General features: G+C 38.2%; 1 protein-coding gene across 1 annotated transcript in view; it reads left to right on the plus strand.

The window, feature by feature from the left end:
- Positions 1–5,759: 5,759 nt before the first annotated feature.
- LOC127628692 (neuronal calcium sensor 1-like) overlaps positions 5,760–16,410 on the plus strand; it is a 35,188-nt gene continuing 24,537 nt past the window's right edge. Inside the window, exon 1 of the mRNA XM_052105490.1 lies at positions 5,760–6,113. Within this exon, the coding sequence (XP_051961450.1) occupies positions 6,050–6,113 (64 nt within the window). The 5' untranslated portion in view covers positions 5,760–6,049. The remainder of the gene's footprint in view (positions 6,114–16,410) is intronic.

A 16,410-nucleotide genomic window follows, 5' to 3' on the forward strand; every position in this document is an offset into this window, starting at 1 on the left:
GTGTTGCTAAGAGGAGGACCAACAGCCACGTACACGCTCGGGAAATACATCCGCATATAAATGCGGGATTTACTCTTGAAATAGCATTGATTGACATATTGATAACCATAGCATTGTTTGTTCCTGAATAAAGCAGCCTTTTTGACAGAAATGGTTTAACAGTCTGCTGAGACTGACTCACTCATAATAGTCCCTTGCCGCCACCAACTGACGTAACAATGTAACTGCACTGAAATCTTTGAAAAATCCCCACCAACACTAACACACATACTGACAGTCTGTCTTGTCACAATTTATATTTGTAATATCTAATAAACTAGTTTCATGTATTTAAACAAGTCTTGATCAGACTTGATTCTATTTGAGCACTGCATTTTACAACATTAAATCAAACATATTGCTTATGATTAATTCACATGCCTTAAGTGTTTACTTCTGTTTAAGTGCCATTCAAAGGATCTGATGTTGACAAATGTCAGTGAGGGACTAATGAAGGGCTTTGGCGGGATAGGATGGGTAAATTGCAAATTCTAATCCCATTCCACTTATACCTGCTTTGAAACATTTCACACTTGTTTTATTATACATGCTCTCATTATGTATATTGCTTTTTTAGGGTCAAGCTTTCTATTTAAAGCTATATTACCCAATTTGTCCTTTTTCAAGGTGTGTTAATCATTCTAACAGTCGAATTACAGTGTTTAACTAACGCACTGTAAGGATTACAATCTCAGCTCTGTAGGTCCATATAATGCAAGTGAATAATGGCCAGAACTTTGAAGGTCCAAAAAGCATATAAAGGCATTTTAAAAATAATCCAGTGATTATATATATGTCTTCAGAAAATATATGATAGGTGTGAATGAGGAACAGATAAATATTTAAGTCCTTTTTTACTTTACTTAAAATTTCCTCACTGCCCAATAGGTTGCAACATGCACAAAGAATGTGAATCGCCAAAAACAAAAGAAGAAAGTTAAACTTATAGCAAAAAGGGACTTAACTATTGATCTGTTTATCACCCAAAACCAGTTAGATTGAATCTGAAGATATGGATTAAACCACTTGAGTCTTATGAATTACTTATGGACCTTCACATTTCTGGCCACAATTCACTTGCAATATGTGGACCTGCAGAGCTGAAATATTCTAAAAATCTTTTTTTGTGTTCAGCAGTCCTACACATCTGGGATGGCATGGGGGTGAGTAAATGATGAGAGGATTTTAATTTTTGGGTGATTATTTGTCTGGTTAAAAGCATTGGGTGAGTGATTTGATAGTTGATTAAAATGTAAAATGTAAATCTTTTTGTATTAACTTACCTATTAGCAAAACAAAAAGGATAATTCATACTATACAAGCTCTGTCTTTGACGTGTCAATCTTAAATAACATTGTTGTAATGTAACATACACCCATAGAAATCTGTGATTAGATATACAGTGGTTTCATTGGGGAAAGAGAAAGATGTGGAGACTAAGATTAAATACTCCACTACAGGCTGGGCAGGAAAGCTTTACTAGAAAATGGCTCCCATCTTCCTGATGTAAAGTTTAGTTAAAAGGAAAGTGTCTTTTGAGATACGACAGTATATGAGCTTGTATAAATATTACTTGACCGTACATCATTTTTGAAAGTGTTGCTTGCTAGACCAAATGCTTGGCACAACATGTGATCAATTATGATCATTAGATAAAATTGTTCTTGTTTCTACCTGAAGTTTACTAAAACTTCAAAAGTGCCTTTCAACTCCTGGCTACTTTCCAATCTGTTCTCCTGTGCAGTATCCCATGAGTCAATCCGTAAATTGATTCCCTTTCTCCCCCTCTGCCAATGCTATTTATAAACTTCATCCACCTTCAAAATGAATTTTGTCTGTATTGTATATTTTTTCCAGAATGATCCTTGTGTATGGAACTTCCTTTCGTGGATGATTGTCTTAGAATTTGTTTTTCTCATAAGGTTAGATTTGAGGAAGGGGCAACTTCAACAAGAGAGTTACTGAGCGAGAAGGTTGTTGGAATTCATTGACTTAAATAAAGCACCTAAAGTCTTTAAAGTATTGTACTTTAAGTTTCTTTGGATTCCCTAACAAAAAGTACTGTGGCTGTACCATGGTATCAGATGGTAGTCATGGTACTTGAATATATACTATGGTGTGATAACAATATTCATGATTACAATGTTTATACCACATGGTATTTACATGTAAATCCAAGATACTTTAAAGAATACAATGGAAATACGATGGTGCATGTCCAAAATAACCATGGTAGTACCATGTCCCTTTGTCCAGATAATACCATGGTACTTTTTATGCTGTCTTAACAAAGCCAACATACTGTTATTCAACACACATAGTTTACAGTTTTTCTAAAATACCTTTGACCAAAATTATCAACCATAACTCCTAGAGCTTTCAAGCTACATCTACCAAACTCAGCACAGACATTTAGAGTGTGCTATATGTCTTCAAAATGATCGGAATTACTATTTTTGCACAGCGGATGATCATAAATCCTAAAATTTTCTTAGACTTACTTTGACGGAATGTTCAAACCTATTACCTAATGTATTTACCTATCTAGTTTGTTAGTGTAATGTTTCTGCTAAATGACAAAGTGACAATGACTTGTAACAAGCTTTCAAGACCATAGAGGTGTCTGACGGATCAGGCAAATACAAAGTTCATTGGCTACAATCCACTTTTAAATCTGGTCCACAAGATGGTTATTCTAATAAAAGGTACCGGCTAAGGGCCTGGGTAACTCAGCGAGTAAAGATACTGACTACCACTTCTGGAGGCGTGAGTTCAAATCCAGGGCATGCTGAGTGAATCCAGTCAGGTCTCCTAAGCAACCAAATTGGCCTGGTTGCTAAGGAGGGTAGAGTCACTTTGGGTAACCTCCTTGTGGTTGCTCTAATGTGGTTCTCACTCTCGGTGGGGCACATGGTGTGTTGTGAGTGGATGCAGCGGAGAATAGTGTAAAGCCTCAAAACGCGCTATGTTTCCATGGTAATGCACTCAACAAAACACGTAATAAGATGTGCGGATTGACGGTCTCCGACACGGAGGCAACTGAGATTCGTCCTCCGCAGTGGTTAAATTGGCTTTTGTTGGGAGGGGGAGCCCTAATTTACGGTGAATGGTCATCATTCAAAATCCCGCCGTAAAATGACTTAATGTGTTTTTACACCAAAGGGGCTCTTTTTCCAGTATTAATGTGTAAGTTAGGGTTGAGTAGTTATTCAAACAAAGACAAATACTTAACAATTCACTTATTTTATTATTATTTTTTATCGTGAATGTTAACAGGCAGGCAATGGATTTCACCCTCGGAAAAATTATGAAATGAACATGTTTGAAAATATTGCAAGCCAGAGATGAATATGTACATTTATTTTTTATTTGTGCAATTTAGAAACATTGAAGTCCCTTCGCACCTGAATGTTAATGTAACTCTTGCAGTAATTATTTATCATATTCATGCAGCCTGTGTTATTCTGTTGAGTGTTGAAAAACCATCGAGGAGAAATGCATCATGACAAGTTTTAGAAAGAAAAAAAAATCAAACTCATCCGCTTTGCGACAAACATTAGTCGTTCTATAATTTTTTTAAAATTATTATTCAAACTGAGCATTTGTGCTTCAGGTGTACGCTTATCAAAAGAGATTATAATGTTTTATACACTTGTTTCTGCAGGCATTTGTTAAACAAGCTTTAATATCATGTAATGTGGAAACAAACTCATTTATCGATATTACTTAATGAAGTGAATGTTTATCACTTTGTGTATGTCCCTGAGTGTCGACATGTTTGTGTGACATCATGCAAGTTGAGAATTTCTGCACGAGCCTACAAGTTGTAATTCTGACTTCAAGATGCATTCCATTGCATTTTCCATGTAGGAAGTTGTAAAATCCGACTTTCCGAGTTGAATGGAATGCAGCACTATTTTTCAAAACTGACACTGAATGCTCAAGCAGCCTAATTTACACTTAGAAAACTTTCAGTGTTGCAACAACAATTCAAAAAGCAATTACCAATTTACTTGAAGTGAAAATTGATTAATAAATTAAGCAGTCACACGGTCATGCAGAACATCTCGTGTTTTTAAATCCATAAGGATCTCTTTCTCAATGGCGATAGCAGCAGTGATGACGATCTCGTACTCTTCACTTTCAAATTACCTCACTTAAAGCGTGATTGCGTCACTCAAGGCCAGCTAGAAGGCCTCGACCGGGGCATATCCTAAAGATTACACCCACCAAGAATAAATAAATCAATCTGATTGGCTGATGAATCTGACTTTAGTTACCCATTCATTTGCACTGTTGAGGGATTCTGTTGAAATTCTGAAGGCCTGGGGTGGATCTCAGACTCATGCACTGCCTCAGGCATGCGATTTGTGACACAGCTGTCACACTTGAGAAGGCTTTGCTGGCCCTGAGAATTCACCACTGGTGCATTTCAGACACATTTTCATGCTTTTGTATTATAAATATCTGTTTATAGCCTCGTTTGTCTCGTTTAAACAGACAAACGGAAACAGAACTTATCGTGGTTGCTATGACAGCCACTCTTTAACAAGTGTGAGTGCTTTGAGTGAGAAGAGAAATAAGCCATTTTGGAAGGGAATGTATGTCATTTTAGTAGAATTATAATGATGTAGATTTTACAGGTGTACTTTTAGTCTATAATACTTTATTTTAATCATATATTACTACTATTCCTCATACATATTGTATACTTTGCACCTGAGGTACTTCAACTTGGGAATTAACATTATTTGCATTTGAACAATATATTTCCAGAAAATTATGAAATGTTAATTTTCATTGAAGCAAAGGATTGTGGGTTGTTAGTGCCCACAAAGGATACACCTCATGCATCTTCCCAATTGAAAATAAGGTCGCATTTGAATGTTGTTATTCGGAAGTCGCATTTGGAGTGTCCAACTTACTTTTCTGAAATGAGACAATGCGGCTGACAAATGCAATCTCCGGAGGACACAGCCTTCGAAACAAGACACAGCAGGCTGCGTCCGAAACCAAAGGTAGTTGTCTTGTTCCCTCACTGCCCTAACATTCAATGACTCAACAGACAGCAATTTGCATCTGAAGGTACCTCCAGGAACTGGTTTTGGACAGGCTACCCAGGCAGCATAATGTCACATCGTTGCTAGGATACCAGCAACTAATTACTGCCATCTGGTGTCCACTAAAGTTAACGCGTAATCATCCAACCGTACTTTATTTAATTATTGCTAGAAATGTAATCAAAAGTTTGAAAATAAAAACACAGTACATTTATACACAAATTGGCTATCATACTCTTTTTTTTTTTTTTTTTTTTTTTCTTCTTCAGCTCAACCACTGTGGATCTGTGCACACGGGATTGTGGTATTTCATAGGCAGCGAAGGATACATCTATGCTGCCTTCAAAAATCGGTCAGATGAAGGTATCTCAGTTGACAGGATGTGATGCAAACATTGGATTCGGATGTGTATCCCTTCCTACCTCCGTATACAGTCTCCAGAGGCAGCATTTTCCTGGTTTTGGACGCAGCCATACTCACAGAGAGAGCCAATGACAGTGTCTGCATGTCTCACTCATTCAGTGAATCAATTCCTTTTCTTGCAGATCGGGCTAGACAGCAGTGAGAACCTGAATCAAGAGTGCCTCTCTTGGGCTGGAGCACTGATCAGAGCCCCTAATTCCCAGAGGGAGCCACTGCAACTGGCAGAAGGACTGGAGATGGTGGAGGAAAGGGGAGGGACACTGGTTAAAGCTCTCTCTCTCTCTCTCATTCCCTCCAACTGTGGAGAGACAACTCTAGGCACTGCATGCTATAATCACATTGCTTCTTTATAATTTGCTCCTCTTTTCCTACACTGCTGCACTAGAGGAATAAAAAGAGCAGGATTCTTTCTTTCTTTCTCTCTTTCTTTCTCTGTCAGCCTTTCTTCTTGAAATGAAAAGTGGAAGGTGAGTTTGGGGGGGAGGTGATTTAGGTAGTGGGGATAAACGTTGCGGCCAGCTGGAGAGATGGGAAAATCCAACAGCAAGCTAAAGCCTGAGGTAGTGGAAGAGCTGTGCAGAAAGACTTACTGTGAGTACTGCTATTTAGTCATCTCTTTCTAGTTTGTGCTAGTTAATTGCAGGTTATAAATATCTTATTACTAGTTTCACTATTTATTCTCTAAATGTAATTGGATACAGACACTTTTAACATATTTATTATATTTACTGTAATAATCTTTCCTGAAATATAAATATTCTGAAATGTTATAGTCAACATTCAAAAGTGTCACTGGACACGTACCAGCTTGTACCAGCTCAATGTAACTATGATGTATTGTGATACTAGACTATTGTGTGTGTGTGTGTGTGTGTGTGTGTGTGTGTGTGTGTGTGTGTGTGTGTGTGTGTGTGTGTGTGTGTGTCAAAAGCAATGTCTGTCATGTAAACTGTCTAAGCATCATGTCATTTCTAGGTTTTCCGATTTGCATCCATTCACAATCAGATAATCATTAAGCAGCTGATTGTTTTGCATGTTTTGCATCTCTGTTGTTAGAGGATAAGGTGCCTACATGAACAGCTGCCAGCAAATCTTACATTGAGTAAGTAAATAAGGTGTGGGGCTAACTGCTACTTGTGTTGCAACAATCCTTCCCTAAGGTGGAGAATTTTTTTTTTTTTTAGATTACTGAAATTAAATGAGGTTTAGAGATCTTGCTAATGCTGCATATTAATCACAATGTGAATTAGGTGGGATACATTTTTCAGAGAAGGAGGTAGAACTGGCATATACACAGGCAATTAAACAATTAAGTCTACATCAGTGAATTGGCAACAACTGTTTGAATAGTGTAATCTTTTTTATTCACTTTCCTTTAAATTGAAATACTGGAAATAGAAATACAAGAAGCAAGTTAACTAGGATCCAAGTTGATAGATTGATCATTCATGTCAGAATAGCTGAAGTGTTTTATTTCTGCACAACTAGTGTTACCAAAAGGAATTGCTAAATTAATGAATGTCACCAAACAGGTTTCACAACACCCCCACCCTGTCTCCCACTGGTTGACAAACAGAGGGTACCATCCCAAACGTATGCCATTGGTTGAGTCGATATTGTTGCATTGTACTGGGCAGGATGCTCGGACAAACAGTGCAATGTTTTGAAAGTGCCACAGTGTTTACACTTATTGCTTTTCATGGAAACTTTCCAATGGCTTACTTAAAGTTATCTCTGCATATTAAGGTGGGATAGGACTTAATCTTCTAAATCATTGACAAAATTACACAATTAAGATTTAACTGTTAAAGTACAATTATTTTGGAATGTAAATAGTTGCTCCAGTGAAACCAATTTTGCCATTATTCAATAGTGGATTAGATTGTGGGCAGAGAGAACGTATTAAAAACATGGAACAACTTTGGACATTTTCAGTTCACAAGAACATTTTCAAAAATCCCATGCACCTGCTACAAGTGGGAACCTTGGTTAATATTTCCGCCAAGTTCTCCATTAAAATTAAATGGAATTTAAGCACACTCCCAGCGGTAGACAATCATTCACGTTTTGATATTTTTTCTCCCCAATTTGGAATGCCCAATTCCCAATGCGCTCTAAATCCTTGTGGTGGAATAGTGACTCGCCTCAATTCGGTGGCAGAGGACAACTCAGTTGCCTCCGCATCTGAGACCGTCAATCTGCGCATCTTATCACGTGGCTTGTTGAGCGTGTAACCTCGGAGATATAGCGCTTTTGGAGGCCCGCTCTATTTTCTGCTGAATCCACTCACAACTCACCGCGTCCCCAACTGAGAGTGAGAACCCAACATTATAGCGACCATGAGGAGGTTACCCCATGTGACTCTAACTTATCTAGCAACCGAGCCAATTTGGTTGCTTAGGAAACCTGGCTGGAATCATTCAACACGCCCTGGATTCGGACTTGTGACTCCAGGGGTGGTAGTCAGCGTCAATACTCGCTGAGCTACCCAGGCCCCCACCGTTCATGTTTAATTGGCATCTTCAGAGGTCAGGTTTTGTGCGCAACAGGGGTTAAGCTGGGCTGTGAACAAATAATTTTCTGCTCCTCAGCTCCAGGGTTTGCTTATCACGTGAGAAGTGCACAAATAGAAGGCAAACATCAAAGGCTTGTGTCAATCACCATAAACAACAAGTCTTTTAATGCACTGTGAGTGACCGGAACAACAGGATGTTGAGTTTTTGTTGAGATGTTGAGAACAAAGTTTTTGTTTCTAACATGTTAGCAAAATAATTATAGAAAATTCAGCATACATTTTTTACACAGAAGAATTTAAAGTCAGCCTAATATCACATCATGCAATGTAATGTCTGCCATTGAAGAACTGGGTCAAAGTGGAGTTATCTGTGAGAGCAGTGATTCTCAACTTTTGGGATTTGACCCAAAAAGGTGTTGCAGTTGTGTTATGTAATTTGATGGGCAGCCAATAGAAATCGAGCACTCACCTTGCATGGCAGTCTCTAGAGGACATACTGGTCACGTATTCCCACCTTATAACACATTGAAATGCATTTAACCAGAGTAGCAGCAGCAACGACAATAGCAGCTAGTTCCCAAATGTGTGACCGGATTGGAACGACTTGAAATTTGTGTAGTGTGTGATCATAAGTCATTAAGTGTGTGATGCAAAGTTTTTGTCTGTAGTGATTTTCAAAGTCTGTAAGTGTATGCCTAGTATTTTGCAATCTGTTCAGATTTAAAAAGTGATGTAGCCATTACTTTAAAAACGCACTAGAAAACAGTATTTTGACAAATTAATTTGTCACTTGCTGGAAGCTAGCCAAGTGATGTACATGCCAACAGGAACAGGTAGCTAAAAACTATGTAAGGTCAAATCAACATTTGTAAAATTGTTTGTTTTAAGCCCAGTAAAGGCATTTTGACTTTGTATGAAATAATATTTTGGCACTGTTTTTGGTCACAACTTGGTGTTCACAGTAAAATCTAGGTCCTGAAGCAAAACCAGAACTGCTGGTTTATAGATTCCAATGTTTTAACTGTTCATGTCCAATTCATGTTCATCCAGAACAAGATGACCTATAATTAATTTATAGTCTTTACAATAAACAGTGTACACACCTACATTTAGATCAAGCAAGTCTTTCATACTAAAAATAGCCCTACATTTACAAAAACACATGCTTTTATTAACAGAAAATAAGTCATGCATGAAACATTTATATATTTGCATTGCAGTAATTGCTTTCATACAAAAACAATCAAGCTGTCATCGACCCTTTGGTAACAGCCCCTTGGATCCTCTCTTCATCCTCCTTCTGTTCCAACATACTTTTTAATTCTCTCTCTCTCTCTCTCTCCCTCTCAGCCTGGTTGCATCTTGTCTTTTCTTGTTCTCTTTGCCTATCTACCCTGTCTATTCTGCTCACCTCTCCATCATTGTGTCACTACAACTGGTTCCACATCAGCTATATTCATTCTCTCTCTCCTTTCTCTATTGCTGAAATATAACCATGGACTTTTCACAATCGATTACATTTTCTAGTGGTGGACTGACATATGTCTTCACATTGGAGACATGTGTTGGCCTATAACATTCCCACAAGCTCCCTGTCATATAGGTTTTATTTTTATTATCCTTTTTGTCCCAACAATGTAGGCAAGCCTGACCCACACACACTCCCATATGTTTCTTCATTTATTTCTATTTTATATTCTGCGGTCACCATGACAATGAGCTGAATCCATTGTTCCATATAATCAGTCCTAGTACATCTTCTGCTGCTCATATAAGTAGAAATAGGATGTTACATTCTCCCTCATTGTCTAGACTGCAGATTGATCTATATAATTTCCACCTTCTTTGCAAAGGACCAAGCATAGTGTTTCTACAGTCTTTTGACTACAATCTTTGACATCTATATGAGAGACAGATTCAGGCTTTGGAGGCTAATGCTTTTGCCTGGGGGCATTTAAAATGAAATTTTGTTGAAACTCTCTTTAGTAGATTCCTAATTGCTTAACACCCTTACTTGAGGACAAATTACCAATCAAATGAAAACTCATCACCAACCCAACATAATGGGTTTCAATTCAATTCAATTCAATTTTATTTGTATAGTGCCTTTCACTTTATACCTGGCTGCTACCTCAATAACTATAATCTTATAGTATGTTATGTTTACATTTGACATTTTAGAAACAGTAATCTTTTTGCACTACTATGTACTGTCTCTCATTGTGCTGAACTTTGTCCTGTTCATTTTTAGTAATTTATTGTACTGTCCCATACATTTTGCACACGTTTGCACGTGCACTTTATATAGGTATGTTATTTAGTCTGTGTGGTCTCATGTGGTTCTGTGTTTGAATTATTTGAATACAAATAATAATTGTATTAATAATCCCTGTGAGCATGCTGAAGGCAACTGTGGCAAGGAACACAAAACTCCATAAGATGTTGGTTAATGGGAGAAAAATAACTTTGGGAGAAACCAGACTCACTGTGGAGGCCAGTTCCCCTCTGGCTAACATGATGAATATAATGACATTATTACTTATGTATAGTGCAAGTCAAGGTTTAAAATGATTAAACTAAGTAAGTGTTAAGGGTCAGTGTTTAAACAAAGATTTTTTGTTTGAACTGTAAGATTAATGACCAATGTCTTTGAAGTCCATCCTGGATTAACTGCAGAAGTTCACATAGATGCAATTGTCCTTGTTAATTGGCTGATGAAGGCTTTTGTTGGCAATTGTTAGTCTATGTATTCCATATCAAGAGTGTAGTCCATCATTAGGCCGAGGTGATGCAGGCAGAGATCAGTGAGGTGCATCGCAGTTCAACCTGGCCGGTAATTTCAGTGAGGTTCGGTGTGGTCCATCCTAAATCCAAGGTTCAGACAATGGCATAAAGTATCCCGTGTTTTATGGTTGGAGTTGGCATCAGTTCATCCTCTGAAGTCCATCATAATAGACTGAAGTGATGTTTGGCTAGCAGCAGCTGCATTTAGTCATCATCACACAGCGACACATAGCAGTGGAGTCCAACATGAAGCAGGAATGGAGCTGGATACAGCCGGTTCTGGTGACCTCAGTATAGGAGTCTCGAGGTTGAGACAGGGAAACAAATTTAGGCTTTCTTTACAAAACTGGCATGCATAATCCATGATCATATATATGATCCCTTTGGCTCACCAGCCACTGTGGCTAGTTCTGTTCCAAAGTCACTAGTCACATTGCTAGTTAGAAAAGGAGTAGGGCAGAACAGGAGACAAACTTTGTTATAAAAATGTGTTCACTATTCATGGAATTTCAGATTTTAATCCCCTTCATTCTAAAATGTACTTGTCCGTGTGAAAGTTCACCGTTGTTCTTTCATTGTTTAAGATTGACATTTGTAACATTAAGTCCAAAACCACAGTTAAAACCATTGATGGCTCCTCATTAGAAAATTTAGTCTTGTGGACAAATGTTTAGTATGTGTTATATGGCCTTATTTCAGTGACTTAAAATTTTTGTTTTTTCAAAAACCACGCATAAACATTATTTTCTCAAAAATACAAACATGTACACACATGTTGCTCACATATTATTGTAGCCTAGTTTGTGCTGAATACAGTGTTATCAGACTTTAGCCATTAATATGATTTTAAGCAACTGAAAAAAGCACAAATGTCAAGGCATGTCAAAACTTCTCCAGGGCCCAAAACACCCTCAGACCCCAGAGGGTTAACTCAAGTACATGGTATGTGTACTTCGTCCACCACTGATAAACTTTATATGGACCATGGACTGTAAGTTTCTTTGAATAAATGTGTCTGTAAGTGCTTAAAAATGGAAAGAGATAGACCGCGTCCCCACCCCACTGGTGGAGATGGCCAGCAGGTCTGTCTGTGTCATCCTGTATAGCTCTGTTTCCACCCGCCTGTGGCCATACCTTCTCCTCCCATGCCTTCACATTGACTTCATGTCCACAAATACACTTAATCAAATCTCACAATGTGCAGCCAGTAGTATAGGGCAATGCAACAGGCTTAATGTTGTGGGAGATTGACCAAAAGTCACAGAATGTGGCCAATGCAATATGTCTGAACACATATTCAGGCAATCAGTGATGCTCTGTGTGTTTATGTCAAAGAATAGCTAAGCTGCAGTTTCTATTGATGGATTTTCAGACGTACTTCATTTGATTTTTGTTACTGTTCAGTTAGATGGGCTTCAGAGTGGCCAAAGGAACACTTTTTGTGATATTTGTGCATATTACTCTGTTCACAAACAGCTTATAGGCCCAATGACATTGTGGTCTGACTTAGAAGCATCACTGTTCCCACTTAGATTTTTGAGCCAAGCAAGATTCTATTAACACAAAGCTACATTTTTACATTTAGTCATTTAGCAGATGCTTTTATCCAAAGTGAAGACTAACAAATGAGGAACAAAACATGCAATTTGCCTTACAAAAGTCAACAATATCTTCATTATCGCACTGCCAAGTTCTCATTGTGGCTAAATGTGGCAAGGCGGATATATATTTCATATTTTTCATTAAAATATTAATTATATTGTCAAGCTGGTTCTTGCCTCCTCCTTTCCATTGAACAGCTTTACACTGGTGCCGAAACCCGGTAAGGAGGAGGGATATGCCGCAGTAGAGTTCTCGCCACTACCGTCCACCCCAACGGAGCAGCCGCGGCCATCTGCCGGGGGACGAGGAGCCCGGCCGCCTAGAAGCGGAGGACGGACGCCGACCGCGAGGGGAGAAGGGGCTCCTAACCGATCGCCTGGAGTGGTCAGGACCGCTGCCAGGGGCGGAGGAGTCACCTACCAGCCTCTGAAACGGGGAGGGGCTCGCTGCCGACCGCCTGGAGTGGGAGAACCGCTGCCAGGGGCGGGGGAGACCCCTTCTGTTCCACGAGACCGCGGCAGGGCGTTCCATCCGCCAGGGGATGGAGGACTGCCTCCGATCCGTCTGGAGAGGCACGGCTGTCGTCCGTTAGAGGGTGAAGGAGTGGCCGAGGAACAAGCTACGGCGTATCGGAGAACTGGCGAGTAAGGTTTTTTTTTAATCTCTCTCTCCTCTCTCTCTCTCACACTGCCACTCCGCGTTGGCCTTTTCCCTCTTGTTTAAAATTTACAGTGTTTTTTTGGGGGGTACTACACTGTTACAGGAAGTGCCCCCCCATTTTTATTATTTCTGTTTCCCTCCCCTTGTCCCCTCCCTCATCCAGGTATACAGGGATGACCTGCCGGCAGACGGAGCGAAATGCACGCCCCTCCCCAGGGAAAGTGGCAGGGCGGATATATATTTAATATTTTTCATTAAAATATTAATTATATTGTCAAGCCAGTCCTCGCCTCCTCCTTTCCATTGAACAGCTTTACACACTCAAAATGAGGTTCCTAACAAAAGTAAGAAAGTACTTTTTTTACATAAAGGGCCCTTTCAGAAGACTTTTAGTGAAGGCTACATTCAAACTGTGATGCCATGTTCCCTTCAGAGTGCCCACATCAAGAGCTCTGTCTTTCGAAGTGAGTAGGGCATAGGGATTATCACTTTCGATTGGATTTCACCCAGTATCTTATCAGTCAACCATCTCAGCACTATTCTTTGAGGATCCCAATTTAAATCCGATTCATGTTGGTCACATTACCACTAATCACAGCAATTATATTTTAACCATAACAGCACCACGTCTTCACACATTTGCTTAATAATTAGTGACTTGTGTTACAAAAACACCAAAGACAGTAAACAAATCATAGATATGAATGATTTTTCTCTGAAGCAGTTTTAGAGCTTGTAATGGATACATTTTTCTTATATTTGAAGGCATCTCTGCTGTGTGTGATGCACTCGTGGTTTTTACTGCTTACCAGCATGTAACAATGACCTTTTGATATTGACAACAGAACTATTCATAACTGTTTCAAAACCTTTAAATATTAGCAATTCACAATTAATGTAATTTTTATGTAATTTTGGTAACTTTATAAAAAGGTTCCACTCGTTAACATTAGTTAATGCATTAGGTATCATGAACAAACAATGAACAATATATTTTTACAGCCTTTATTAATTATAATGTTCGTTAATAAAATTACAGTTGTTCATTGTTAGTTCATGTTAATTCATAGTGCATTAACTAATGTTAACTAATACAACTTTTGATTTAAAAAAAATTATTAGTATATGTTGTAACTAACATTAAGTTTATTAGTTCATGTTAACTACAGTAATGTTGTTAAATGATGTTAACAAATGGAGCCTTTTTGTAAAGTGTTACCATAATTGAACCTTGTGGGGTATAAACATTTAACTGCACAATATAATTGGCAAAAGTGTGGCAAAGGACACATAGACCTGACATAGACAGGGCCAGACTTGTTTGAACACCCGTTTGATTGACTTGCTCTGGACAGAATATGTTTTTATGTGGTCACCCGCTTGTCTGCATGATTTTAAAGTCATTTTTGACATTTATCTATTATATGATCCAACCATTGAAGTAACAAGAATGCCAGAAGGCTAACAGAGGATTTGACTGTCCAATTATTTATTTAAAATTTGAGCTACTCTAATTTAGAAAAAGGTCTTGGCTTGGATTCGGCTTTGCTATATTTTGACACTTGAGTGGGTTCGTTTATGGTTCCTCCAATGGTGTACATGTACTGTACTACAAACACCTGAGAATCAGAACCTTGATTACATTGTGGTGGGTCTTGCTTCAATCATATGCACTATTAAACACACACACACACACACACACACACACACACACACACACACACACACACACACACACACACACACACATACATCACATACACACACACACATATACATATATATATATATATATATATATAAAGCTCTTACCATTTTGCATTGTCTAGAGCAATATATAGGTAATATATTGGCTAACTCTTTTTCTCTTGTCTTGTTCTTTTGCTGTTTTAATTTTGCGTTAGCAGCCCACTACAGCTGAAAGTGAAGGGGAGTTGTGCTGCAGAATGAATGGAGATTGTCCTGCTGGGTGACAGTTAGATTAGATGTTTGGGGTTTGTTATGTGTAGGGTTATTATGGTTTGTGAGGTTGGAGGAAGAGTTGAGTATCTTAATGATTCCTTTTATTTTATTTTTTTTACATAGGAGGGTGTTATTCTTCCTGTGTTTTCTCTTTTTTTTTTTTGCTTGTGTTCTTTGTTGTAGCAGATGGAGATGTATGGAGTTGATGGAGTCATCTTGGGTCATCCGCACTGATGGAACACACCTGTGCTACAGAGGGCCCTCCTCTTTCACTTTCTTATTTCCCTATGCATACATCTTTTTGTAATATTTATTGGTTCATTTTACTTTAAGTTGTGTAAATATTATTTTATTTATTCATTTTTGACTTTTCAGCTCCTTATCATGGCATAAGAGTTGGTTGTGTCATAGACACTCACACATGTTTCTTTCAATATATTACTGAGGACATCTCATAGATGTAATGATTTTAATACAGAGAACATGATATTGGCTAAGTATAAGTTTAACCAAACCTGTTCACACACAGGCCTTTTTTTTTTCTTACTCCTGATCCATAATCAAATACATGTAATTTATCACCTAATTTTACTACTCTCTATCTCTTCCTCCTATTTATCCTCCTGGCCAGTTTAATTTTTTCTGCTCTACTTCTTGCTCTACATGGCTGCACACTGCTGACCTTGGTAATAAATACACCCCTGCCCGAAACAAAGAGCTTTGTGTGTGTGTGTGTGTGTGTGTGTGTGTGTGTGTGTGTGTGTGTGTGTGTGTGGGCAGGTTTAAGTGGTTTACGAGGAAATTGTTTTAGGTTACAAACAGGTAATTACAAGGGTATTATGCTATAAATGTGGTTTATGAGGACATTTCTAGTGTCCCCATAATTGAAATTGCTTAAAAACATACTAAACAATGTCTTTTTGAAAATGTAAAAATGCAGAAAGTTTTTTGTAAGGGTTAGGTATAGCATACATATATATATATATTTAAACAATATCTCACAAGCAAGAGTGCGATATGGCCCTACATCAGCACTGCTGTGATTCGGCCGCAGTTGTGTAAATTGTTGTAAATTAAGTTGTGTAGGATTTAGATTTAGGGCCATATAGCACGATTGCGAGTGTGATATTGCTTATATACAACGAGTTTATATTGAACAAGTCAATTTTAAAAATTAGGAAAAACTGAGTACGGTTATAAAAATGCATTTGTGCATGGAACTACTTTCTTTGTTGGTTCAAACCAAATGAGGCATCCAAGACTTTGTTAGTTATTTAAAAAATGTCACTTCAGAAACAGTATCACGGCTTGTGTTGTTTCTACCAAGTTATTGGATAAACAAGGATGTGTGTGTGTGTGTGTGTG

Source organism: Xyrauchen texanus, chromosome 3 (genome assembly GCF_025860055.1).
Source record: "Xyrauchen texanus isolate HMW12.3.18 chromosome 3, RBS_HiC_50CHRs, whole genome shotgun sequence".
Classification (NCBI taxonomy): Eukaryota; Metazoa; Chordata; class Actinopteri; order Cypriniformes; family Catostomidae; genus Xyrauchen; species Xyrauchen texanus.